Source organism: Bos grunniens, chromosome 12 (genome assembly GCF_055505025.1).
Source record: "Bos grunniens cultivar Pamir isolate PY7600 chromosome 12, Bosgru_T2T1.0, whole genome shotgun sequence".
Taxonomy (NCBI): domain Eukaryota; kingdom Metazoa; phylum Chordata; class Mammalia; order Artiodactyla; family Bovidae; genus Bos; species Bos grunniens.
In genome coordinates, this window is record NC_141176.1 from 33,306,072 (window position 1) to 33,332,514 (window position 26,443).

Below are 26,443 nucleotides of genomic sequence, written 5' to 3' on the forward strand. Positions count from 1 at the left end.
AAGAGGCTTTTTAGTTCCTATTCACTTTCTGCCATGAGGGTGGTGTCATCTGCATATCTGAGGTTATTGATATTTCTCCCAGCAATCTTGATTCCAGCTTGTGCTTCTTCTAGCCCAGCATTTCTCACGATGTACTCTGCATATAAGTTAAATAAGCAGGGTGACAATATACAGCCTTGACGTACTCCTTTTCCTATTTGGAACCAGTCTGTTGTTCCATGTCCAGTTCTAACTGTTGCTTCCTGACCTGCATATAGGTTTCTGGAAGAGGTCAGTTTTCATTCCAATCCCAAAGAAAGGCAATGCCAAAGAATGCTCAAACTACCACACAACTGCACTCATCTCACACGCTAGTAAAGTAATGCTCAAAATTCTCCAAGCCAGGCTTCAGTAATATGTGAACCATGAACTTCCAGTTGTTCAAGCTGGTTTTAGAAAAGGCAGAGGAACCAGAGACCAAATTGCCAACATCCGCTGGATCATCAAAAAAGCAAGAGTTCCCCTCCTTAGGAGAGGACAGTTCCAGTTCTCGACCCTCCATGCAGCCACTAATGGCTCCCACTGCTGTGTATTCTGACTCCTCGACTAAGGTAAGTTCCCTGAGGATTTGATGATGTCAACTATGGCCTGTTTCAGTTGTTTGGCTCCAAGTGCTCCCAGGCTACCGAATGTTCAGTAAATGTCTCATGAGTTCCATACTTCTGACCCCTCAAAGAACATCTGGGTTATGAGAAAGCACACAGCTGTCTCCACACGAGAGGGAGACTATTAACTGTTCAGTGACATTTTGTAGCATTTTGGCCGCGCTGTGCGGCATGTGGGATCTTAGTTCCCTGACCAGGGATGGAACCTGTGCCCCTGCACTGCAAGTGTAGAGTCTTAACCACTGGACCACCAAGGAAGTCCTATTCAGTAATATTTCAAAAAAGTTGGAGCCCTAGCCTTTGCAGACTTAAAAAAGAAAACTTAAAGAAAATTGAATTCAGGGGGATCTTTATATAATTTTGGCCTTGGGATCGTTGACGCACTAACTCCACATCTGCTCATTTAAACACTCTACTCTGATTCATGAGAGGTGAGGAAATGATTGGTCATGAAAGGACTTCAAATTTAACTTACCTGTGAGAACTAGGTCATATTATAAGTCTTAAGAAAAAAATCGTATTTCCATATGGAGAGGACACTAATAACAATTAACATTTAACGTATGCTTATAAATTTGGTATGTGTTAAAAGGCTTACAAATACTGGGTTTTAAGTCAAGTTTAAGGTGCAATTGATATACAAATCACCAATTTAAACTGTATTTTGATGCGTTTTGAAAAATGTATAATGTGTACACAGAATCACCATACAATCAAGATTCTACTAAATGCTCACTTTTATTGCTGAATATTTTATTTCACTGAATTTATCTTATTGTTGTTGGTCAGTTGCTAAGTCGTGCCTGACTCTTTGCCACCTCATGGACTGCAGCGCACAGGTTTCCCTATCCTTCACTATCTCCTGGAGTTTACTCAAATTCATGTCTATTGAGTTGGTGTTGTTACCTAACCATTTTATCCTCTGCCAACTCGTTCTCCGCCTGCCCTCAATCTTTCCCAGCATCAGGGTCTTTTCCAATGAGTTGGTTCTTTGCATGAGGTGGCCAAAGTATTAGAGCTTCAGCATCAGTCCTTCCAATGAATATTCAGGATTGATTTCCTTTAGGATTGGCTGGGTTTTTTCTCCTTGGTGTCCAAGGGACTCTCAAGAGTCTTCTCCAGCACTATAATTCAAAAGCATCAATTCTTCTGTACTCAGCCTTCTTTATGGTCCAACTCTCAGATCTGTACACAACTATTGGCAAAACCACAGCTTTCACTATGTGGACCTTTGCAGGCAAAGTGATGTCTCTGCTTTTGAATACACTGTCTAGGTCAGTCATAGTTTTCCTTCCAAGGAGCAAGTGTCTTTTAATTTCATGGCTGTAGTCACTGTCTGCAGTGATTTTGGAGGCCAAGAAAATAAAATCTGTCACTGTTTACACTTTCCCCCCATTTATTTATCTATTCCTCTATAAACAGACATCCATTTGTGGGCTATAATATAAAGGTGTTTTGAGCATGTATCTACAGGCTGCTGTGTGGATATGCTTTGATTTCTGTTGGTTATATAACTAAAGTGCAACTCCAAGTTCATATGGTAAGTATAGGTTTAACTTTATAAGGAACCATTGTTTTCCAAAGTGACTGTTCTAGTTTATATTCCCACCAGTAATGTATGAGAATTCCAGTTGTTTCTTATCCTTGCCAACACTAGATTTGTTGGTCTTTTTTTCCCCCTTCTATTTATTTTTTTATTAAGGAAAAATTTAGAACCACTAAGATGCACCTGCTGAGTTCTGCAGGTTTTCACATTCACTTGTGCTGCAGAAATCAGGACACAGAACAGTTTTATCACCCAAAGAAACCCCCCAATGTCCTTTTGTGGTCAACCCCAATCTTGCCTGGTGGTCCAGTGGTTAAGACTCGCACTTCCAAAGCAGGGATTGTGGGTTCAATCCCTGGTTGGGGAACTGAGATCCCACATGTGGCAGCCGAAAGTTAAAAGGAAAAAGCCCCCCAGACAACTCCGTCCCTCACTCTTGTCCCTGGCGACCACAGCTTTGTTTCCTGCCCTTGTGCCTCTGCGTCTTCCATTACACCATATAGGCGGGCTCATGGGCATCCAATCAAAAGACTGTACACTTCAACTTTACGGTGTGTGTGTTGATTATACTTCTATTGAAAGAAAAAAAAGCTGTCTTTGTAGAGTTTATCTTCAAGGAGTAGAAAAAGCATGACACAAGTGTTGGTGACAGGAAGTGCTACGCAGGAAAACAAAGCCACGCCAAGGGGTTGGGATGCTAGCTGGTGGGGAAGGCAGGGACAGGCTGAGTTTTATACGGAGAGCAAGTGGGGGGGTGTTGGGGGTGGGAGAGAGGGGAGCCTCTGATAAGTTACAATTCGAGCTAACTTCAGAGAGGTGAGGGAGAAAGCAAAGAAGCTGGGGAAAGACAGATGCAGTGGAACAGCAAGTGTCAGTCTCGAGACAACACCCGTGAGGGAGGCTCCAGGGACAGCCAGGACTGCACTGGAGCTGGAGGAGCCAGGTGACGGGGCAGGGGACACGCGGGAGGACGTGCGGGGCCTGGTGGGGACAGTTAGGGGTCTGGCTGTCTGGAGGAGGTGAGCAGAGAAGACTGGGGGTGCAGGGAAGAGGAGGAGGTGTCGGCTAGAAGTCCCTTCAGGAAAAGTCGCACAAGCGGACATGTGTGTGTGTGAAGATGCGCCAAGGCTGCCATGTGGCCCGGCCAACTGGGAGGGAGGATCTGTCACGGAGGTGCAGGCGGGACAGTGGAGTCAGGAGTCTGCACTTGGATGTGCTCAGTCCAGAGAGAACCTAGTAACAGCTCAGATGTGCTGGTGAGGTCTAGGGTGGAAATCTGGCCATCGCGGCCAGGGAGCAAGTGTGAAGAGGGGAGGCTTGGGATGGAGGGGAAAGGGACCGAAAACAGCTATGTGTCAAGAGGTGGTATACAGAGACACGGGGCCAGGGGGCCAGCCAGAGAACCACGGCGGGCGTGTGTGTGTCATCTGTCACAGACGCAACACAGTACAGGAATCTGCAGCTTGGGGAGGACACTGGCAAGCCTGGGCAGCACCACCCAGAAAACCGAGGTTGATAAAGGAGTAACAGCATCTGAGAACCGTGTCCATAGAGTTTCCAGCACCCAGAGAGGAACCTGTTGTAGTGGGTTTGGCTTTTTGAAGTTCACGCAGAAGGAAAAGACAGTGGAGCAGCCTTCTCTCTGAGTCACTTAGCCGCTACATTTGCTCAGGCTTTAGAGCAGTCTGGGGGCATTCTTCTTCCTGTGCAACCCTCAACAAGGGCATCAGAGCCAACTGGGGTCCTGGTTAAAATCGAAGACTCCATGTTCCACCCAAGCCTACCAAATCAACCTCGGGTACCAGCCCTGAGAAGACAGAAAGCTCTCGATGATTCTCATGTGCATGAGTTTCAAAAGCACGGCACTGAGGGCAGGGAGAGAACAACAGAAGACAATCAGAGTGGAAGGGAAATTCAGGTAAAAGGGCTATGGAAGTGACAGAGGTGGGGCCCTGCTCTCAGATCTGTGCCTTGTGTGAGTGAAGAACTAACACGGAAACACAAACTTAGCTTCCAAAAATTATCCGTCCCGTGAGGGTCGGGCCACTCAGTTTTAGGATCCCTCAGTTCTTAAAATGTTCTAGAATGTTTTTATTTCAATGCATTGAGTTTTAAAGAAAAGAATATGTTAGTGTTTTTAATCTTCTGTATTTTGTGAAGGAGGGACTCCCTCTCAAATAATTATCTGGGATAAAACAAAATGGGCTCAGCATAACACAGATTCTGGCATTATTCTAGAAAGGGAAGGCTCATTATAATGTCTTTCAGTTAGAAAAGTGTCTATTTCTCATCTTAAATTATTGCACTAAGTGTACAGAGAAACGAATTTATATCTAAACCTTAGGCCACCACTTCATTGTGGAGGCAAAAGATACTATCAATGAAAACACCTGAAAAGGTTTCCTCAGAGGCCACTTGTTAGGGCACATTTTAAAATAAAACACCTGTGTGTACATAAAAATACAGTTGACTCCATATTTTGATTTATGAAAAATAAATTTATTACATAACACCTTGTTTTTAACAATGTTCAATTTTTTTTAAATTCAGAATACTTGTGTCATTCATGTAAAATAGTTTGATACAGTACATTGTATGTTATAGGTTTTCTTTTTTCCTCAAAAAGTCTAAGGCTCTCCTACTCCTTCTTCTTTGCTGAAGTAAGGGCACCCTAAACAACGTGCGAACAAGTTTTAAAAAAAGAAAATGAACTGAACGAAATTTTAGTAGCACTACACCAACCAGCTTTAAAATCAGGACAAAATATCTGAATCGGATGCTGCACCTTTTTAAGGAAGTTATCACTCATGCTTTTTTCATCTTAAAGCATGCTCACAAATCAGCAACACCAACAGGAAAAATAAAACACTGTCTATGACAATCATTTTAGTTTGTTTGCTGAACCAAACAGGTTTATATCAATGACAACATATTTAATTACTATCAATAGCAGCTTTAATACCAGTCAAGTCATAGATTGAAAATAAAAACAAACTCAGAAGTTGGAAATTAATCTTTGGGAGTTTTGAAACCTTCCTGGAAAAACTATGTGGCTTCTTGTACTTTCCAAAACAATCCAAGCAATATTCTTGGTCAAAGAACACTGATTAATGTAGAAAATGAATCAACCCACTGATAAGACACTGAAATGAAAGGTGTACCGAAATAATCTCATGTTGAGTCTTGGTTGCTTCGTTAATGTATACTGCGTGTTTCAAGTACCAGTTAAACCTCTGCGTGTGTGTACTATTGGTCAGATAATGTTGTTACACTGGAAGAATTCACCACATACGACGACAAATGCTTGCCCCTAGCACGTTTCACAGCTTCAACTGCTACAGACTGTCACTGAAAAAAATGCATTGGTCAGTCTGAACCATGTCAAGTAAACTATGGAAGTAGCAAACCCACAACACAAACTGTGCTAGCACTTAATTCTCAAGCCTAACTCCAGACAGCGACAACGTGGAAGCCACTACCCCAATCTGTGAAAAGCGGTGGAACTTGGCTACCGGACATCTGACTGCGTGGCTGCACAGTACATTCTCATGGCCCATCCCAGGCTCCCGCCAAAAGCTGCAGGCGGCCTGCGGCACCGCGACAGTGCATGGACGGTGTCCGACGCAGCTCAGTACCGATGTGTCTGGTGGGAGTACTGTGGAGGCTGCTGGGAGGTAGTTGAGTACCCCATGCTGCTCTGCGGCTGCGATGTGCTTGGTCCGGGGTTGGGATAGGCAGCATGCGGATTGGAACGCTGGAAAAGCAGAGGAAGAGGAGACGTGACTCGGAGTTGCTGTGGGCTGGCTGCACCCCAGGCCAGCAAGGCTTCTGTGTGTTCGAGATGTCACTTATTTTACAGCAGTAAGAACTTTAAAGGTCCTGTGCTAGGTACTGGCTTTAGAATTAAAATGACAAAACCCTTAAAATCTTTTAGTGTCAGCCTTTCTTTATGAAGGTCAGAAGTACTGCTGATAAAATAACACCAAAGTGAGTCTTACTCCTGTGCTGCGTGGTTCATTCTATTAACATGCTACTTTCATGCTACTCATACCTACCTCATAAATAATTTGTCTGGGACACTTACTCTTGAACTCAATGATGTATACATAGAAGAAATTCAAAGCTAATCTACATACTTGTTTTTTCAATAGAAAACTCCCAACACCCATGCATGACTGAAGAATAAGAAATGAATACGACAAGAAAGGAAATTACAGAATTATTTCTTCAGCATTAGATATTTTTATGCTCTATAAATTAATGAACCTTGTTTTTCAGCTACAAGCAATATACAAAGGTAAAGCTACAGCTATTGAAATGTAGGAAGAGTGGTATTCTCAATTCTAGAAGCAGCACAAGAGGTAGAGTCAAACACCTCTAGTTTCAACCGGTTATATTCTTATTCAAAGCCCTGCACGTTTCTCTCATGCTATTAGCTCCCCAAAACAAACACTATGGAAGATTAACTACAATTTAATACTTTCCTCTTTCAAAGATATCTAATAAATCATATAACTCGAAATTCCGCCAACCCTAGCAAAAACAACATTTTAAAGAGAGTGGACATGTAAAACTAGTCAGAAATACTATTTTTGAAATCACTCATAAAAACCACCACAATAACGTCAACACACACACACACAGCAGCATTTCCTTGGTTTCAGTGGCAAAGGTTAGAGTCCCCCCACCCCCCCTACCCCTGCTCAGGACGCACATCTTGTGTGCAAACACACTCGTGTGCCGGAGATGTGCTCGTCTCCCAGGTGGGGAGAGGAGCAGCAACCATGAGCTCGCAAGACGCCTGCCTTGGAGCCCCTGCTCGCTGAGCTCACCGCAGGACAGCCACCACTCAGCAGACAGTGATCCCCAGGGCTTCCTAGGCTGCACCCCCCATGAACCATGCGAAGAGTTCAGATCTAATTCCTGACGTGTAGTCGCAGGCTCTGGGAGCCTTATCCATTTATTACAATCTCTTTCAGTAGGTAAATAATTCTCATGGGTCAAGTTTTCAGTACACTTCCACAGTGAATTCAGACCAGATGGGAATAGGATCAGAACAAGGTATACAGTTTTCAGAACGGGTCTGTCTGTGAAGGAACTGCTGTTGTCACTGGAGAGAATGCACAGGGAGCCGCCTAGCAGGTCTGAGTCTGTGTCCTGAGTCCACCCTGGCTTGACGGGTGAACGAGGGAAGGGGCTCAACCTCCATGAGCCCCAATTTCCTGCCAATAGAGCTTACCTCACAGCTATCATACTGCCTGGAGGAAGGAAGGTCTGTCCCACACTGACAGAAGAGCTGGCACAGGTAAGTCTTGACAAGCTCTTCCTATGATCATGACACCCCCAGCACCACCACTGACACTCAGCAAGTACTCACTGCGTACTGTGAACGCTACTAAGAGTTTTAAGGAAGATAATAATAATGAACACAGTGACTGGTGTCATCTATCAAACGACTGTCGGTCCGGCTGGCCACTGCCATTAGCTCACACAGTCTCATTTCATCCTGACTACAGCCTCACACTGGCCATCACCCACATCCGACAAATGAAGACACTGAGAAGATCTGAACCACCCCCTTGAGGCTGGATGGGGCTGCAGAAGTGAGACTCACCACTTCCTGAACACCGCTGTGAGCCAGATGCTGAGGGTCACCACAGCTGCCCCACGGCAGCGGCAGGGTAGGTGAGCCCGCTCATGATACAGATGAGAAACTAGAGCCGTGTCCAGGGTCACAGAGCCAATCAACGGCACAATTTAGGTCCAATCACCCGAAGTCTGGCTAAGCCCCCTCTACTGTACCACCGGGCACCTTCCACGCCCATAGCTCTTCCCATCAGTGTGTTGGCATACACAGGCAGGTCTTTTCTTTAGCTACGTCGCATTTCCCAGTGCTCACAAGCCCACAGGCAGTACTGACACGCAGGTCACTGAGAGACAGCCTGAGTACCTGATAGTCTGAGGTCATGATCAGTCCACCTGAGGTAGTGGTAGGAGGGACGACTCTCACTTTCTTCAACGGGGGTCCCTGGGTGTGACTGCTGTCTTGGTTCCCTGGGTGGCCGGTCCCATTCGTGTGGTTATTGCCCGGCTGCTGCTGCTGGTTCTTCTCAATTGGTTAAACAGAGAGACACAGCTCAACTCAGAGGGAGAACCAAAGATGTCCATGCCAGAAGTCATGGGGGCACCGAACAAAGCCAGATGCCAACTGTACTTTAATACTTACTTTGTCTCCTTTGTCATCAGGTTCTTCTTCTGTTAAAAATTCTCGTTTGGGGTAAGGGATCTGACAACCGGCAAAAACACTGATCATAAGAAAAAAGAAAAAGAAAAACGATTTCTGGTATACTAACCAGTATTTCAAATGCTGTATGTAAGTGTTTCTTGCTTTCATCTTTTAGTCTGGACTCAAACCCCCTATCTGTGATGTAATAAGCATCTTTCGTGCAACTGTGACACAGCAAGTCCCTTCTTCTAACCACTGCCGTGACAGCAGGCCATGGGAGGGCGGCTCACTGTATGAATAATCAACAATACTCCGAGAGGACTCTGATTTCTTCTTTGATCTCAGTGGTCCTTTTTTATCATCACAAACAAGAGACAGATTCTGGCAGGAATGTGATTAGTCAAACAAACATTTCTCTTTTACTCTCCCTGCTACATTTAAAAGGAAAGAAAGAATGGAAACACAAATGTACTTGGGGTGGAGTTTGCAACCATAACTGCAAGCGGTGAGGCAGACAGTGTGTGGAACCAACCTGTCACTAACCAAATGACAGAGGCAAATGATGCCAGCACCATGCCAGCTGTAAAACCCGAGGACACTTCAGTCATCAGGGCTCACTTTCTGCCTCTCAAAAGGATTCCCCTGGGTCCCCATAAAGAGCGATGGTGACTTGGAGCTGACAACTAGAGGAAAGCAGGCACCAAAAACGTCTATGGAGCTGGTGAGTGAACAAACTGATCACTTACTCTGATGTAGGAAGCGGGTCTTCTAGGAAATAGGGATCCTGCATAGCCTGCTCTGAGGTAATTCGCTTTATTGGGTCCATGGTAAGCAACTTCTGAAGCTGAAACCATAAGTCATAAACACATCACTGTTTTACTTCTCATAGTCACACCTGTGGCACATTGTGGGATGCATTTTTTTTTAATTAATAATACCTCAAAATAGGGAGGCATTTATTGCCCCAAATTAACTCCCCTCTCCAAGTTCCCCAATTATTCCACATAATGTAGTAATTCACATTTTAGTCACTCTAATATTCATTATCTCAGTTGGTTCTCCTGTAAGAACTAACTAAACTCATGTCTTCTTACTCTAAACCAACAATCTTTTCCCTACGTTATCTAAATTGCTATACCCAATTTAGAACAGGACTAAAATTCTTCGAGTTATTATTTTTCTATTACAGGGAAAACTTGTAATATAAATACACTAGCCACATGTGGCTATTGATGTAAATCCACATGAATCAAAACTAAACTAAATTTTAAAAGTTAGCTTCTCAGTCATACCAGGTCCATTTCTAGAGCTCGGCAGCCGCGCATGGCTCAGGACTGCCCTACTGGACAGCACAGATGGTCGGACAGTGCTCTCCTGACAGTGCGCACCAGGTCTACAAACAGATGCGGGGACTGGCACAGAACCACAGAGAACAGGGGCGTGCTTACGAGTGGAGATTCTAAGGAGACTGCTTGGCTTCAAATCCTGACCTTACACTTATTAGCTGAGTGACTCTGAAACAAGTTACTTAACCACTTTGTAACCCCGTTTGTCAAAGACGGGTTAAAAACAGTTTATTTTCAGAATTAAATGAGTTAATATGTAGAAAGCAATTATAATGGTGCTGGGCACAAAGAAAGCACTACATAAGTCTTAGCCATTACTATCATCATCATCATAACTAATATTACTTACAGAAATGTCACACTAATGTGAAAATTCAGTATCTTCTGGTTGAAATATAATTTACTATAGGCTCTATGAAGTAGAACATTTGATGTAACATGTTATTTAAGATAGTATCTAAATGGTGGTCTCTTGGCTTATAATCTCTGACCTCACACCATGATTTCCAGGCTTCAGAGCACTCCAGAACAGCCCAGGAGCACTTCCTAACAGCCCCAGATGACTGTGCTGCTGGACTAGGACACACTCTGAAAACCATGGAACATGTGGAGATGGTGGGAGATGAGACAATCAAGAACAAAAGGACAGGAGATATGTTTAAATGCAGATGAAATGTTGAGATGGTGACAGTTTAATTTCAATGAGCTGATATTTCAGTAGAAGCATAATTTTATTTTGAGACTGAAAGGAAAAGCATGGATTTGCTACTTAAAACACTCCACAGGTTTAATGAAATTACATTAGAGCTTTCAGATGGGACTATGCAAGACAGTTACCCTAGCAAAAACAAGCAGGTGAGTGGAAAAGAAAGTTGGTCTCTGGAGTGTCAGCGGTGGGGGTGGTGAGAGGCCTTAGACTAGAATGAGCAGCAGCAAGCGGGGTGGATGGTGAGGCAATCCCCCTAAAGCGGGACTTCTGCTCTACCACTGTCACCAGTATTTTGTTAGAATAAATAAGGCCGTAATTTTGAAGGATCTAACTTACCTTCCAATTTGGGTACTATCTTAAGTATATTATAGGAAGCCATGATTTGGATAATAATACACTGTGTAGTAATATGGTCAGTTGAGCACTGTCTTTTAAGTTGCTGATTAGATATGAAATGTATGATACAGGACATGATAAAACATAACTGCAGAAGTAGAAGAGTAGAAGGAGAAGAAAAAGCAGAAATGGAAGAAATATTTGCCAAGTGGCCTGGTACTAAAGGAAATTTTAATCCTTTCAAAGTAGAGAAATTCCTGTTTAATGAACTCACTTAAAAATACTGGGAAAAAAGGACTAAAAGAATTTTAAGCCAAGCAAAATACAACTTGCTTCCCTCAATCCTCCTTTATATTACTTTCTTTGAAAAACATAAACCTGAAAAACATTTTTAATTGCTTTAATGTAAAAATGGAAATTTCACTGTAAACAAATTTGACAACGGTTGACTATAATGTCACAGGTCACCTTGATAGTGCACAGTTCGATCCTAGCTCAAATCAGTTTCCTACTATGCACTATCTACACACCGCATCTCTCATACTCTCCCAGAAAAAGCACACAACGCACAGCGGCCCTGAAGGCCCTGTAACAGCTACGTTTATAAGTGGCACCTTGGGAGTTAAAATTCTGTAAACAACCTTTCAAAGGACTGAAATAAAAAATAATCTCTAAACCTTATTTCAGAACAGTAAGACTGTTTTCATTTTGATTCTTTGAAATTTTAAAATAACTGATGAAAACCAATAAACAGAATTTTAAAAAAGTGACAGACTTGGTTCAATGACTGTCTTTAGAAAATTAAATGTAACCAAACATTAAGGCTGTCAAACCTGGGTTTGGAAAAACCTGGGTTTGGATATCATTACTAGTACACACCAACAAGAACTCTCTATTAGTATTACTATTAAAGAACTCTAAGAATACTAAGTAACCACAGAAATTGAGTCAAAAAAAGTCAGGTTGGGTTAAACAGGTGGGAAAAATATAGTTCATTAGTACTGTTCTCTAAAACTTACCAAGTGGAATGCTTTACTATCTGGTTTAACTTTATGTTTTTCCATATACTTGATAAGGCTGCAGTTGGTATACCTGAAAGAGAAACACTATGAAATATCTACATTAGATTTGAGATTAATTTTACATTGGGTAAAATTCTCTGAACAGAATTATTTTAATCATAACCAACACAGAACATACACTGAAAATGGTATTAAATCAATTTTACACTTCATTCAGGACTCCCACAATCACTTTTAAGTGGACACCACTGATTAAATGCCAAGATAATTTCATGAATAACATACAGACTGCTTAGCTTTTGTTCACATGAATGCTATCGCAACAATGATCTTAAATAACGTATGGGTCAAGAGTTGAACTCAGCCTTACTAGTAAGCTTAAAATAAATACAAATTTTAAAAACACTGTCATATAGGTCTGTAAACTGCATGTCCCAATCCCCTGATCCTGCTGTGAAAATAGATGAACCATTTCTTCTTCTCTATTAAAAAACCTGCTTAAATTTACAACCCAACCCAGGAGGAGACAGGTGGCTACCAGCAAAGGTTGGTTTGTTTCAGTCTCTTACTGCTTCAGTTGTGATACCTTTCACAGACAAAGAGCTTCCAGAAAGTAACAAATATGGAAAGAAATGAACTGACTTTTCCCCTCATATCCAAATCAGCTGCTGCTATTAGACATTCACCTTCTTGTATCACCAAACATCTTAAGAAATGAAGACTACCACAATGCAAAAACATTTATTATAGTAAATAAGTAAAATTATTTAACAGACTAGTCTTCTGTCAAGTATTCTATCATGCTGAGTATTCAATCTGATCCTGAGTATTCTAGAAAAGCAAAAATCAACAGTCTATTTTCTTGCCAACTTACGTATTTCTTCTGAAATCTTTCATTAATGTTGAATGTTCAGGCATCTTTTTTATATCTTCCCAATCTTTATCTGTGAAACACATTGATACAATTTTATATTGTCTAGGTTCCTATTGTCAAGAACTTTAATAAAGGTGACTTCACTTCTCATTACATGTCCTACATTTTAACCTCCCTGAAAGTACAGACTTTGAATAAATGGTGAGCTGCAGTAAACATCTTTAACTGTACATGCATTCTCCATACGTTGTGTTCTCTCTTGTTTTTTTTTAAACTTTTTAAATGTCTATTTTCTCTATGTTTTACTATAAGTCATCTCAGTTTCTATATTAAGACACCAACAAATTATAAACAAATATTTCCATTATTAAATTGTTCTATTCTTATCTGTAAAATTTTTGTCCCGTCATGTCTTGGTTAATCCAGCAACCGATCTTTTCAACAATAAATACAGTATCTTCCCCCTCAGCAGCTGTAAGCTGTCCTTTTTATACGGCCCTCCTTACGCTCCCCTTATTAAATACACTGCTTTCCGTGGCAATCAAGGTAAGCAGTTACAGCTGTCTGAAACAGAGAGTAGGATATACGAGCATATGAACAAGTCAGCTAGAACCTGGGCTAGTTTCAATAACAACAACAAAAGCAACCCCAGCTACCGGACCCATCAGGTGGAAAAGTCTTGGTCAGGTGTGCTGGCATTAGTTACTCAAACACCACATGCGGTTTGAGAAACCTGCTGTCCCCATCAAGAGGCGTTACTGAGAGGCCACAAGTGCCCACATTCTACCAGGTAGCTTCACGGCACCTCAGCTTTTAAGTGACCTCCAGAGGTTAGCTTCTCTCTCAACTGGCTTATAAAAATATCTGCTATCTAGCCTCCAGATACCACATATTGTAAACTAAATACATACTTTAAACTCCTAAATGGAATTTTTTCCTTGACTACTTCCTTGTTCCAATTTCTTTATTTCTGTCAATTTCTCAAATAGAAATCCTGAGATAATCTTTTATTTTTTTCTTCCAATTACAGGCTTACTCTAAAAAATTATACCATCCTTTCTTCTCCATCCAAATCACTTTACATGTGGAGTACTGCTGCAGGTCAGAGCTGGTTTCCTGACTTCAGTTACCCCTCTTAAATTTTTGCATACCCCTGCCATAAAAACCTTTCTAAAGTAGAACACAAATCACAGCACTAGTTCTCAAGAACTTATCATAGATTCTTCTTCTTTAGCGCATCAAATCTAAATTCTATTGCCTGGTTTTCAGATTCCCTATAAGCGGATCCCAACTGTGGAACCACACCCTAACAACCATTTCAGAACCATCTCCTGTGGAGGCTGCCCCTCCTCCAAGGCCCTGTAAGTCAGGCTCCTTCCTCGGGGGACCCCTGAAATGATGAGTGCATTCAGAAGTGGGAAGAAAAGGCCATTCTTCTCCACCTACTCAAACTACTCTTATTCTTTCAACATTCTACTTAAAGCGGCTCAATGTCAACTCCAAGAGGGCAAGAATCACATTTATTATATCAACAATATTTTACACTTAACTCAGTGCCTGAAACATGGCAGGTGCTCAATAAATATTTAGTGAACAAATGAAACTCCCATCTCAACAAAGCAATCTTTGTAGAAATGTTGATCAGTTCTGGACAAAGGTAGCTATTTTGCACTTACTGATAATTAAAGGGAATGTGGAATTATAACTCCCAGATATTTCTTTATTAGTTTTGAGCCACCGACCTGAGAAAAATTCCTAATAAGAAACAATATATTGTTTCTTATTATTATTTCAATAATAAGTTATTGATATTTTAAGTTATTAATATATATTTATTAATAATAAACTTGTTTATTATTTCAATAAGTACTTGACTAGCCAAAACTATGCAGGCGTTTCAAATGGAGAGTAATGGACTCCTGTTCCGTCGCACAAGGACTGGGCTGGGGCTGGAGCTCTAAAGCCCATGACGAGATGCCCCAACACCCCTCCCGGCGGCAGTCAGAGCAGGCCCGCTCGCTGTGCAGGGCTGGGCCTTCACTCACATCCTACCTGTTTTAACTGGAAAGAATGTTCTTACTGACAAGGGTTATAGAGCAAAAAATGCTATGATTCAATACAATATGTTTCAAGTAGAAAGAGTCTTCAAAATCTGTATTCAAACACCAAACAATGACATTATTATTAAGTGCTGTCAGACAAAAAGACATGCTCCTGAATTCTATTCAGTTGCCAATGGTGAGAACTAAAGGCACTTTTTAAACGCAGATATTTCAAATATTTTATCATTTTAAATATTAAACAAAACAAAACCAAAAACCGAAATGAAACAAAAATACACTCCTCAAATTCAAGAAACCCATAAATATTTTTATGCTAATATGTGAACTCTACAAATCTTGCTATTTCTCTGGGTCTTTGATTAATGCAAGTCATAAATATAAAGAATTGAGTAAGAGTAGCTTTCATCAGCTAAAAATACACATCCTTTCAATGAAGACATCTAAGTTCAAACAACAGTGATTTAAAAACAAAAACAAAAATATAATGTGTACCTGCAGGAAATCCCATTACATTGAATATTCTGTCCAGCTGGTCATGGTGATAAGGATTACTAGTTTTGATGTCCTCTTGTCGACAGTGAAATATTGGTTCTGACGTTAGTAGTTCTGCAAATATACACCCTATAGCCCAAATATCTTCAAAACAAAAAACAAACAAAAAAAAAAACAAAAAAAAAGAAAAGAAAAGAAAAAATAAAGAAAGGAAAAAAGAAAAAGAAAGGAGGAAAATAAAGTGGTTCTTTCCAAAAGAAAATGCATCTTTATCTTGGCAGGGAGTGTTTTTTCATTCTTTTTCTCCCCTAATAAGTCATATTAAATCCTAAGCAATTATAAATATAAAAAATATTGTTTGTAAATATATATTCCCACCCCATCCACCCGTATTTCATTCTTTGTTATACCTCCATCCCACCCAGTGGTTTCATTCCAAGTTCAATCAAACTTATTATCTAAAATTTTTGGTGAGTTTAAGTGCTTCACACATTACCTTATCTGTGAAATACATACAAAGCTGCACACAGAGCATAGGAACCATAAATAAATAAAACTAAACAAACAAACAAAAAAACAAACAGAAAACCCAAACAGCCTTGGAAATTGGGCATACTTGCTGAAATCAATCAGCACCATTTTTTGAGGTAAAACACATTTTTAATTTTTTATCTAGTTTATGGACTTATTAGCTTGTAAAGTTTAATAATTATCCTCCTGTGTTAGCACTAGTTAGCAAGGTGCTGTTCCAACAGGAAAAAGACAAGGCCTGACCTTAAATATTCTAACAAAATAGCATTTCTGCTGGAAGGACTTTCTGTTCAAAGGGTTTCTTCATGCTATAGCAGTGTCAGACTTTGCAAGTTTAAGTGTTTAAAAGACAAGAAAACAAGGGGCAGAATACTACCTTTCAATAGGCACAGAGGCTATAACTTCATAAGAATTACTTAAAAGCCAGGCAAATGGATTCCTCTGTATACAACCAATTTCCTTCACTTACTTTAAGATACAGGCTAACTTTCATTCATATTAAATTCCTACTAATAGAACTATTAGAAAGATAAATATGCCAATTTATAATCTGAAGCTGCAGATACTCCATTTCTACCCTTAACAAATCCCTAAACCAGCAATGGCAACTTCCCTACACTCAGGACAGTGCTGTGCACACAGCAGACTATAGTAAACGGTATCTCACTGATGTAACCAATACCTGTGGCAAACATAAAAACTATGTGAAGTGAAAGTCGCTCAGCCGTGTCCAACTCTGTGATTCCATGGGCTTTACAGTTCATGGAATTCTCTAGGCTAGAATCCTGGAGTGGATAGCCTTTCCCTTCTCCAAGGGATGTTCCCAACCCAGGGATTGAATCCAGGTCTCCCACATTGCAGGCAGATTCTTTACCAGCTGAACCACAAGGGAAGCCCTAAATAACTATAGGAGGACAGTTAAAACCACTATTAAAGCTGATTATTCAGACCTGTTAATAATGGTCACTTAAATAGAAAGTGAGGGGAAAAATGTTAATTAATAAATAACTGGAAATTCCTAAAATCTAAAACTGGAATATACATATTTCATCTAAAATTACCACACTTATATTTCAAAGTAATTAGTTAAACCTCTATTTACTTTAAGATTACAAGCAAGACTATAAGCAAGTGATTTCAAAAATGACGCTGTCTGGTCATCAGTTTTCTCCCCTATCAGAGAACCAAATCAGGCCAACATCACCTTATGAAAAAGTCTCCTCAAGAAATATAAGCCAGGAAGTAAACGGGAAAGTTCATTATTTTGTGATTATGCTTTTTATGTGGAAACCCCACAGAAAGGTGACCTTTGATCGTCTCAATCCAAAGGAAGAAGGTAGGCAAGCTAAGTGGGGTCACCGAGAGGGCCTGTGGGTCAGTGTGCATCTTTAAAACCCTACTCATGGCACCTAAGAAACACTCTGTCAACTCAGCCTGGTAATGAAAAACCCCAACAAAGAAAATAAAACATGTAAAGGAAGGTGAACAGTAAGTAAGTAGTTTAGCTACCCTCAGTAGACACTGCTTTAAAAGAAAAGTCAAGAAAGTAGGAAAAATACTGAAACTTGTTTAACTTTACCCTATATAACTTCTCTCTTCATGTCGTTTCTATTATTTTTCACCTGTTATCAATTTCACCATCCTTCCCTCCTTCAAATACTGACCCAGACAATAATCATGAATTTGAGTTCGCTGATCAGGCTGTTACTTCAGATAAATTTCTGAATCTTTGTCAACAAGTTTCTTCTACCTTGCCTACTTTTTCAGATTGTGCTGAATTCATAAGAAAAGTCCTTTCTTGCTCACCTGTCAAATTTCTTCTAGAAAAACTTTTCAAATTAAAAACACACAAACCCCATATACTTCTCAAATTCTGTAATGCTCATGTGTAGCTACAGAGCTAACCAGGCAAAGTAGACACCAACTGGCAGGCTACGCAGACCCAAATCGGGGGAAGGAGAGATATATATTAAATTTGTTTTAATCAGTAATTATAAGCCTCTACCTTAATGTAGGGAGAAGGCAATGGCACCCCACTCCAATACTCTTGCCTGGAAAATCCCATGGACGGAGGAGCCTGGTAGCAAGAGTAAATTCTCATTCTCCCCGTCTTACCGAAGTTTTTACTTTAGAAAAACTTTTAAGACTGCCCTGCTGCTGCTAAGTCGTTTTAGTCGTGTCCGACTCTGTGTGACCCCACCGTCCCTGTGATTCTCCAGGCAAGAATACTGGAGTGAGTTGCCATTTAGTGACAACTGAAGAGTTGATTCCCCTCTTTCACCCTTCTCCACAAAGTCAATCACATAAAACCGTCAACACTCAAAACTGAATTAAACTTTGTCCCCATGTGTAACGAGCCTATCTCCGTTGACTAATCTATCATTTTCTCTCGGGTTTAATGACTCGGCTCAGAGTCTCCTATAAGGGAGTGAATGACCATGGCACCTAGACTTATTTGCAGAAAGGCTGGGAACAGGCGGGCTCATGTGCTAAGATTTCCCCCACACTCTCCTGCTGCCTGTTAGTACCTTAGTATTAACATGACCCACCTAACTCCACTGGCAGGTTTAAGCCTTCTCAGTGATGTCACTAAAATGAACATATTCAGCTAATAATATGTAAGTTCAACCACAAAGGTTCCTCTATCTGCTTCAGGAAATCCAAGTGCTAGGAAAGTGCACTGACAGTGGTTTGGAGGCCCTGCTGAGAACCTCACCGCACCCCTAGGCTACCCACGTGGGGAGTAGGAGGAACGTAATGGTGCAGGAGAGACTGGAAGCAAGGTAGAAGTTTCATTTTTCACTTGTGGATTCTAGTCTTTATTCTTAAAAATGTATATAAAAGTGATTTATGTATGATTTCTGTCTCTCAAATAAAAAAGCAATCTGTAAGATCTTACATCATTACTTTTTTGGTGCAATTTTTTTAATGCAGTTGTTATCACTTTAGTTTTTTATATTATTACTAACATTTATTTTTTTATTAAAGGATAATTGCTTTACAGAATTTTGTTGTTTTCTGTCAAACCTCATTAGAGGAAAGCATCCTCCAGGGCTGCTCTGGGCCCGGCCAGGTGCTCGTGGGGGCTGGCACGGACCTTGGTCTCAATTCCTGCCCCACATTAGTCCCCGGTGCTCTTCCTGCCCCAGAAGGCAGTGGAGTCTATCCAAGGGCACAGAACGCTTACAGTTAAAGGGAATTGAGAGATGATGTAGGCTAAATCCTTGTCTTCAGAAAACGAGGCTGTGAAGGACACATTGTCCTCTGACCCCTAGAGTGGCAGAGCTAAAGCAACAAGTCAGAGGGCTAGGCTTCTGCTATTCAAAGATGGCAACATATTTTCCACACATATTCATTCTGTTTCTCAAATGGATGGAGATCCCTTAAGAGTAAATGACATAATTTTCATAATTTCCATTCCAAGTTTAAAAAGCCTAATAGTTATCCAATAACTTTTGATGTTAATGAGGAGGAAGGCCTCTTACGACCCAAAATAGGCACCCATTTGAACAAAGCAATCTATCTAATAGCTGGTGAGTCCAGCTCTGTGACGAACAGCCCTGACCTAGAACTGGTAAACTGCTCTGGAGGGTAACAGCTTGTTCAGATCTCAATGCTCACAATGAAAAATGGGTTTCTTAAGAAAAAAGAAAAAGATAAATGATGAGCCAGAGTCACAAACCTATGTGATAGTTTATTTTCTCTTCAATTTATATCAGTTCAGTCTCAAGTTTTCCATTAATAGCAGCTACAAGTTGGTAATTACTTTCTTATTTGTATAGTCTTTAAATATGTCTTACCAAAAGTAGCACTGCTTTTAAATATTCATTTTCTAGGTGGAAAAAAAAGCTATGTATGATATTAGTTTACATGCTTAAGCATTTAGAATACACTTGTAAAAAAAATAATCAAATGTATGTTTAGGTAGTAATATACACTGAAAAACAGGACTAGCTTCAGTAATCTTTACTTTTCCTCCTTAGCTGACTTTTTATAAAATATTTTATTTTGGAATAATTTTAGATTTGTAGAAAGGTTGCAACAATAGCACAAAGTCCCATATCTAATAATCTGCCTTTATTTTTCTATACAGTAAAATGTGATCTCAAAGCAGATATAAAGATTAGTGAACATAAAAGGTTTTATGAAAAAAGACACATTGATTTCAAGATTGCTATGAGGGAAAGAGTACAACCATCGCTCCTTCCCCCTCTGAATACATACTGAAGTGACAGCAAAGCCCCAGTAACACAGAGCACGGAAAGAGACCATCAGGGATTCCCTTGGCAAGGAACCACTTCTCACCCGGGGCCATGTAGGCAATGACCTCCAGCGGTGACACCTGGGCATGGCCCACCCAGTTAGGGGATTTCAGACACTGCATATAGCTACTACCAGGACGGGGAAGGTGGATGGTGTGACCAACGACGTTCTCCCTGAAGAAGGAGAACTGTGACTAAGACCTGGATGAAGACATGTGTGCAGACCTGACTGAGCAGAGATACAGATAAAAATGTTTCTGGAAACAGTTCAGAGAAGGCCCCAGTCCACAGTATTATTGTTGGATGGGAAGCAGATGTGTCCTGCACAACTCAGGGAAGAAATGTCAAATACAAAGACTATATTTTGAACTGTGGACCACCCACCTCCCCCGCTTCCCAAATTCCCTGAGAGGTATACAAAAGTTGGGCTGAAGGTTGGAGGATTTTTCCCTAAAGAATCTGAAAGTCCTCAGGGCAAAGACTCGCACATGCTGGCATTTAGGGTTCTCCATTAATGGCTGCTCTTGGCTGGATCACTCTAAAGTAAAGCCTGCCAGCCTCAGAGCTCTCCGATCCATGCACACTAAGTTCCCAAGCAGTGTTCTGTAACTTGAGTCTTGAATGCAAAGAGACATCAAGGGTCAACAAACAGTTGAAGAATACTAACCACATGAAAGGGAGACTAAGACAAATCAATGAAGAGTGACTACAAAGAAAACACAGAGAACAAGAGAACAAGAAAGGGTTCTTAGAAATTAAAAAGACAAAGGTAAAAAAACATGAGCAGAAAAGTGGTACAAAGGGTACCAGTCCAAGAAATCCGACATCTGCCTACATTCAGCTTTGGAAAGAGAGAAGTAAAACACAGAGGAGGAAATCAAGTCTACTTCAAAGAGAATTTTCCACAGACAGGGGATATAAACTTCGAACTGAATGGGCCTGTAGGTAGCCAGCAAATCAGTGTGAAACACAAGGATGAGAAATCCTCTGTTTTCAGGAAACACAAAACCCCACAGAATCCACCACCACCTGAGACCTTCCATTACCAACACTGACGCCAGAGCACAGTTGAGGAGCCTCACCAAACTCTGAGGGAAAATCACTCTGTACCTGTAACTTTAGTCCCTGCCAAACTGTAAAGTATGACAAACTCATTTTTCTTTTCAGAAACAGAGAACTAGAAAATTTACCTCTAAGACAGGTTACTTGAGAATATTCCACAGCAAAGTAAGGGATGAAATACTGAAATCCAGAATGAAACAGATCCAACCCAGATGAACAAAAAAGGAAAAAGCAAGATGAAAATCAATCCAGAGTAGAGCAAAGTATAAGAGTTGGGGATGGAGTTATCCAATAAAATAAAAATGGGTTTAATATCATTCTGGAGAACGTAGAACAAGTAAGCAATAAAGACATACAAAAACAGAGGCGTGAAAAAAGGAAAGACAAAATACATAAGAAAAAACTACTTGATGAAATTCCACCAAATAAAATGAAGCAGAATAAAGATGTCATAAAAGGACTGTGATATAGCTATGATAAAAGGTGGTAGCTGAATATCAAGTCCACTACAATATGTAGTTAAGTATAATCAACAGTGGGCATTATGGTTTGCAAACAGAAAACATCAACAAAGTGGTAACAATGATGATGATAATGACCGATATTATTAAGAGAGCTTATACACTGAGAGGCTGGTGGGGGAACAAGTAGAAGAGCACTCATTTCCTAATTCTTCATACAGGGAGATAATACTAATAAAAACTGAAAAGTGAATGACCATGTTCTCAGCTCCTACTTATTTTCATAATCTTCTTTTACTTAATTTTAAGGGAAATCTTTTAGAAGCTAGTATTTCTTTTGGCAAAAGAAGTATTTGTCTGAAGTTCAATGATTCAGAAATTTTATTGTGTTTATTTCTCTTTTCCACCTAAAATTAAACTTAAAATAGTTTTTACTTAGAATTCAGTATGGGCCCATTTATTTAAAAACCTTTTTAGCATCTGTTTATTTATCAGAAATAGATGTCTGGAATGTATACCCCTAATGCCAATGATGGTATTTCTAGACAGTAGAATTTTATGTTAGTTTTTGCTTTTACTTTTATAATTTTCTGTATCACTTGACCTAAAAAATATACAGACATATGTATATTTCACAACAACAAGGCCACTTTAAAAATGTTATGGAACTTCAATCAGTTCTACTCACCAATAGCTTTGGTATAATGTCTTGCTCCAAGAAGTAATTCTGGGGCTCGGTACCAGAATGTAACTACTACTGGATCCAAATCTGCTAAAGGCTTCAAAGGTGAATTAAATAATCGGGCAAAGCCCATATCAGCTGTAAAAAATAATAATAATAACAACAGTGATAAGTAAATAGATTTTTACAAATGTAATTGATGACTCTAATTTTACTATTATTATTTAGTAAGATACGAAAAACGTGAATTCTGCGGGGAGAAAAACCAACAAAACATCTCACCCCTTTCAGAAGTCTAAATATAAGCCAAGGTTGAGATCTTCATTCATTGCAAACTACTGCCACTGGGTTACAAACTCACTCTGCTGCCTGAGGTCCAGGGTGACCCTACTCCTCCGGGCAGATTTCTTTCCATCTGTCTTACCACCAGGGGGACAGGGCTGTGCAGCCAGCCACATGTTCATTCTTTTTACTGGTCACAAGTACCAGGGAACTAGATCAGTTAGGGTGAGGCCTCCCGTTATCTGCATCAGTAAGCATGCTCACTAGTATAAGCTGATGTACAGTATGACAATACCACTATTTCCCCCCATTTATTTGGGTTGAGTTTTTTCTTTAGTTTTAAAGAATTGTGTTTGTTTTAAGCCGGAAAAGACTTTAAAGATCATATAATTCAATCACCTCCTTTTTCAAATGAGGAAACTGAGGGCAGAAGAAACTGATTTGACAAATGTCAACAACTCGTATCTCAGAGCTGGAGCTGTGCTGAGATACAGTTCACAGCATTTCGCACAGTTTACTATGTAGTGCAGTTATTCAGGCACAGCTGTTTGTCCTAACGAACCATGATCTTACAGATAAAAACATTTTTGTCTCGCTATCCCTTGGAACATCAAGTACAGTGTCATTACACAGAGCTGCCAAATACACATTGAATGAACAATCACTAGTCATACCACCTATTCAAAAATTTCAAGATTCATCCACCATTTGTTGGATTTTGCTCTCCTAATACACATTTTTAATGAAGCAGGCCTTAATCGATCTACTTATAGAGGTTAAAAAAACCAACACAGAAATGTGGCAAAGAACTAAAACCATGAGTCGATTACTAAATACTGATTTACAGAAGAATGTATCTTAAGTGTGACTACTTTAAGCTATTGATATCCCCCAAGCCTGTCAACATCATACATGTGACACAGAAATAATTCCAAATGAGATTATTTTTAATATATAAATTTTCCCCGAGTCTTACAGTAGCAAACACATCTGTAAATACTGTCTGGCTGGGTCTTTTAGACTGTGCATGCTTTGAACTTACATTTGAATTTGATGCCACCACGCTGGTTGGATGAAATCTGCTAAATGCACACCTAAGGACCTAACAGGCATTTGACGCTACGTAAGGACCGACAGGGCCTGATTCTTAAAGCAAGCCAATTGACTAGGAGCATTCTGAGATGCATCAAATGTTTGTCAAGAATTTTGCAGTTTATATCAAGGGTATTTTCCGAGTCTAATTAGAAGGAGAAAATGGGATTGGAGGATTTAAAGGGGAGGGTGGAAAGAAGGGTTGGGAACACCTGGGTTTTTCTTTGCTGGTGAAGTGGTACAAATCAGCTAATAATCCCAATTTATACTAAATTTGGCAATCAGAAATTCCTATTTATTTTGTTATATACTCCCATAATCCTGCTGCTTTAAAATTAAGATAATTTGGTTACTACATTTCTTCTATCCACACACAAACTAAATAAATGTCACAAACACAACTTGGAAATGACAATGAAAAAATAGGATAAATAAATCTAGCTCTATCTTTATAAGTTATCAGACCAGAAATGGGTAAAATTTTGCACTGATACATAAGAAAACAGAGCTATTAGAAAACATGCAGAGGCACAGAAAGCTCGTTAATTCTTTTCCCTTCAGGCAAAGGCTCGTTAGAACCTACCCAGCCTCAGTGGTATTCTTAGCTTGTAATCCCTGACCTAGATGAGGCTAACAGAAGGATATGTTCGGATCGACCTGGCTCAGGGAAACAGAACGGATGGTATGATTAGTAGTTTGCTGTACGCCCTTAGGACTAAAGGTGAGGTTGGCTTCTAACAGGGATAGAAGCCACTCACCTCTACAGGCTATTTTTAATGAAGGCAAAAAGTTTCTAAGAAACTCACATGGCTTATTTTATAATTAGAACACTTCAGTCTCTAAAGATTGTCTGACACCTTTTGAGAGTGTGAAACATTTTTCACTTTTAATGTATACTCTTTAGAAATGGCTTCGATCACATGGAACTATATGAATAAACGCATATTATTACAGCAAAAATTAGAAGTGATAAAGCTGCCTGCAAAAGTTTTAAAAGAGTGCTACGCTGTGACTTATCAAAGATATAACATACCAATTTTTACTCTTCCTCGCTCAGGACCTTCACCCATAACTAAAATATTAGCAGGTTTCTGTGGAAACAAAATAGTGTTTTTTTTCAGTAGACAGTAGTGGTTTCTTTTAAATAGACAATACGCCAATATAACATAAATCCACCTTTAAAAAAACCACATTTACTCAAAAATTAAAATCAAACACAGGAAGTCACCAAAGAAGCTTTGTGTGTGTGTGTGTGTGTGTGTGTGTGTGTGTGTGTATGCCAAGTAATATGCAACTTCATGAAGGCCAAATATGGTAGTGCTTTCTCCAGGCAGAGCGAGGGCTTTTCTTGGCGCTGTTATCAGTCTGCTTTCACTACTGTGGAACATCTGGCAGAAAGTTACAATGCTCTGCTTCCTTGGAACTCTTTCAATTATATAAAACGCCCTGCAACTTTAAGGGGAAATGTATCTTCATATATAATATAATACTGTATTATTAAAATAGCAAGTTAATTACAAAGAAGGGGCCACCTGATAGCTTTTTTTTTTTTTGGGAAACCACATAGTATATATCTATGTTTCAAACAAATTACAGAGAAATCAATGTAAGAGTCTTTTCTAAATGAGTTAGCAGAGTAGTAGAAATTTTCCATGACCTGAACAGTTCTCATTTTTAAATAAAAAAGGAAACTAACATATTAAAATGAGATTTTACAAAAGTAATACTTCAAACAGTTTTTAAATGTCTAAAAACATCAAGATTAACTGTCATCTAAAACCCGTTATGGTGGTGTATCTACCACACTAACATGCAATGTAAGGGCTGCCCTTCTTTAGGAAAAAGGGAGAAGGGAAGAAGGCAGAGGAGGAGGGAAGGTGGAGGCCACAATCTCTCTCAGGCCGCCAGCCTGCTGTCCGCCTGACCTGACTGCAGTTCTATCAGTCTACCAAATAAGAGCGAAACCTGAGCTCAGTCCCTTTCAAACACGGATCAAAGCAATCTTGAAGATCAAATTAAAGATCTTAATGAAGGCTGTGTACAGTGGGAACCAGGTCACAGGCTCCCCTGACCATATTTAACAACAGCCTCTATGCTATTACTGACAAAATGTGACTTCCAGGACATTACTCTACCAACTACCAAAGATCAAAATTATTTCTTTATCCTCAGCGAAAAGACACTTCTGAAAAGGCAGTGCACACATTTCAAAGGTTGAAAATTCTGCAGCTTTTCAGATGAGGAAACGCAGCACCAGAGAGTGACTGGCCTGCTCTGAGTGCGAGGGATGAGCTGGGGCGGCAGCAAGGATCCAGCCTGTCCCTGAGCAGAGCCACCCCCTTCCCAACATGCCCTGCTGAGAGTGATTTATACAGCCAGCTTTAAACGGATGTGTATCACCATAGTCATGATCATTATGTTCTGCTCAAGAAAACGTTTCCAGAACCTCTCTCATCACACCCGCTCCTGCCCCAAGACAGCAGGGCAAGCACAAGGAAGTGCAGGGCTGATAACACTCCCCATGAGCCACGTGGAGCTGCCAACCACGAACAGCACTGCCCATCGCTGACACCAGATGAGGCTCTGCTCCAGAGCAAACCAGGGCTCAGGGAGGCTTGTGGAATGTGACGGCAGGGGTGGGCCCTCCCAGAGGCACAGGCAGCCTTTCCACCTGACTGGGGGTGGGGCTCAGGAGGGGACCTGACATCTGGGCTAGAACTCTCTCCTCATGGGCCATCAGGGCAGGAGCCCCGAGACATCTCTTGAACCCCATTTTGATTCTCCTCCCATCAACTCTGGCTTCTCTAGCATCG

The 26,443-nt window shown here is 40.4% G+C and overlaps 1 protein-coding gene across 13 annotated transcripts in view; it reads right to left on the minus strand.

Annotated features, from left to right (window-relative positions):
- Window positions 1-4,667: 4,667 nt before the first annotated feature.
- The window catches only part of CDK8 (cyclin dependent kinase 8), a 73,273-nt gene continuing 51,497 nt past the window's right edge, over window positions 4,668-26,443 (minus strand). For 4 of the 13 annotated variants that reach the window (XM_086329668.1, XM_086329661.1, XM_086329664.1 and 1 more), the window contains 9 exons: window positions 24,664-24,721; window positions 22,263-22,394; window positions 15,259-15,402; window positions 12,704-12,773; window positions 11,827-11,899; window positions 9,163-9,260; window positions 8,417-8,495; window positions 8,141-8,299; window positions 4,668-5,944 (listed from right to left, as the gene is read on the minus strand). In XM_086329668.1, the coding sequence (XP_086185794.1) occupies window positions 5,819-5,944; window positions 8,141-8,299; window positions 8,417-8,495; window positions 9,163-9,260; window positions 11,827-11,899; window positions 12,704-12,773; window positions 15,259-15,402; window positions 22,263-22,394; window positions 24,664-24,721 (939 nt within the window). In that variant the 3' untranslated portion in view covers window positions 4,668-5,818. The remainder of the gene's footprint in view (window positions 5,945-8,140; window positions 8,300-8,416; window positions 8,496-9,162; window positions 9,261-11,826; window positions 11,900-12,703; window positions 12,774-15,258; window positions 15,403-22,262; window positions 22,395-24,663; window positions 24,722-26,443) is intronic. The other 9 variants (XM_086329670.1, XM_086329667.1, XM_086329662.1 and 6 more) reach the window with 8 other exon arrangements.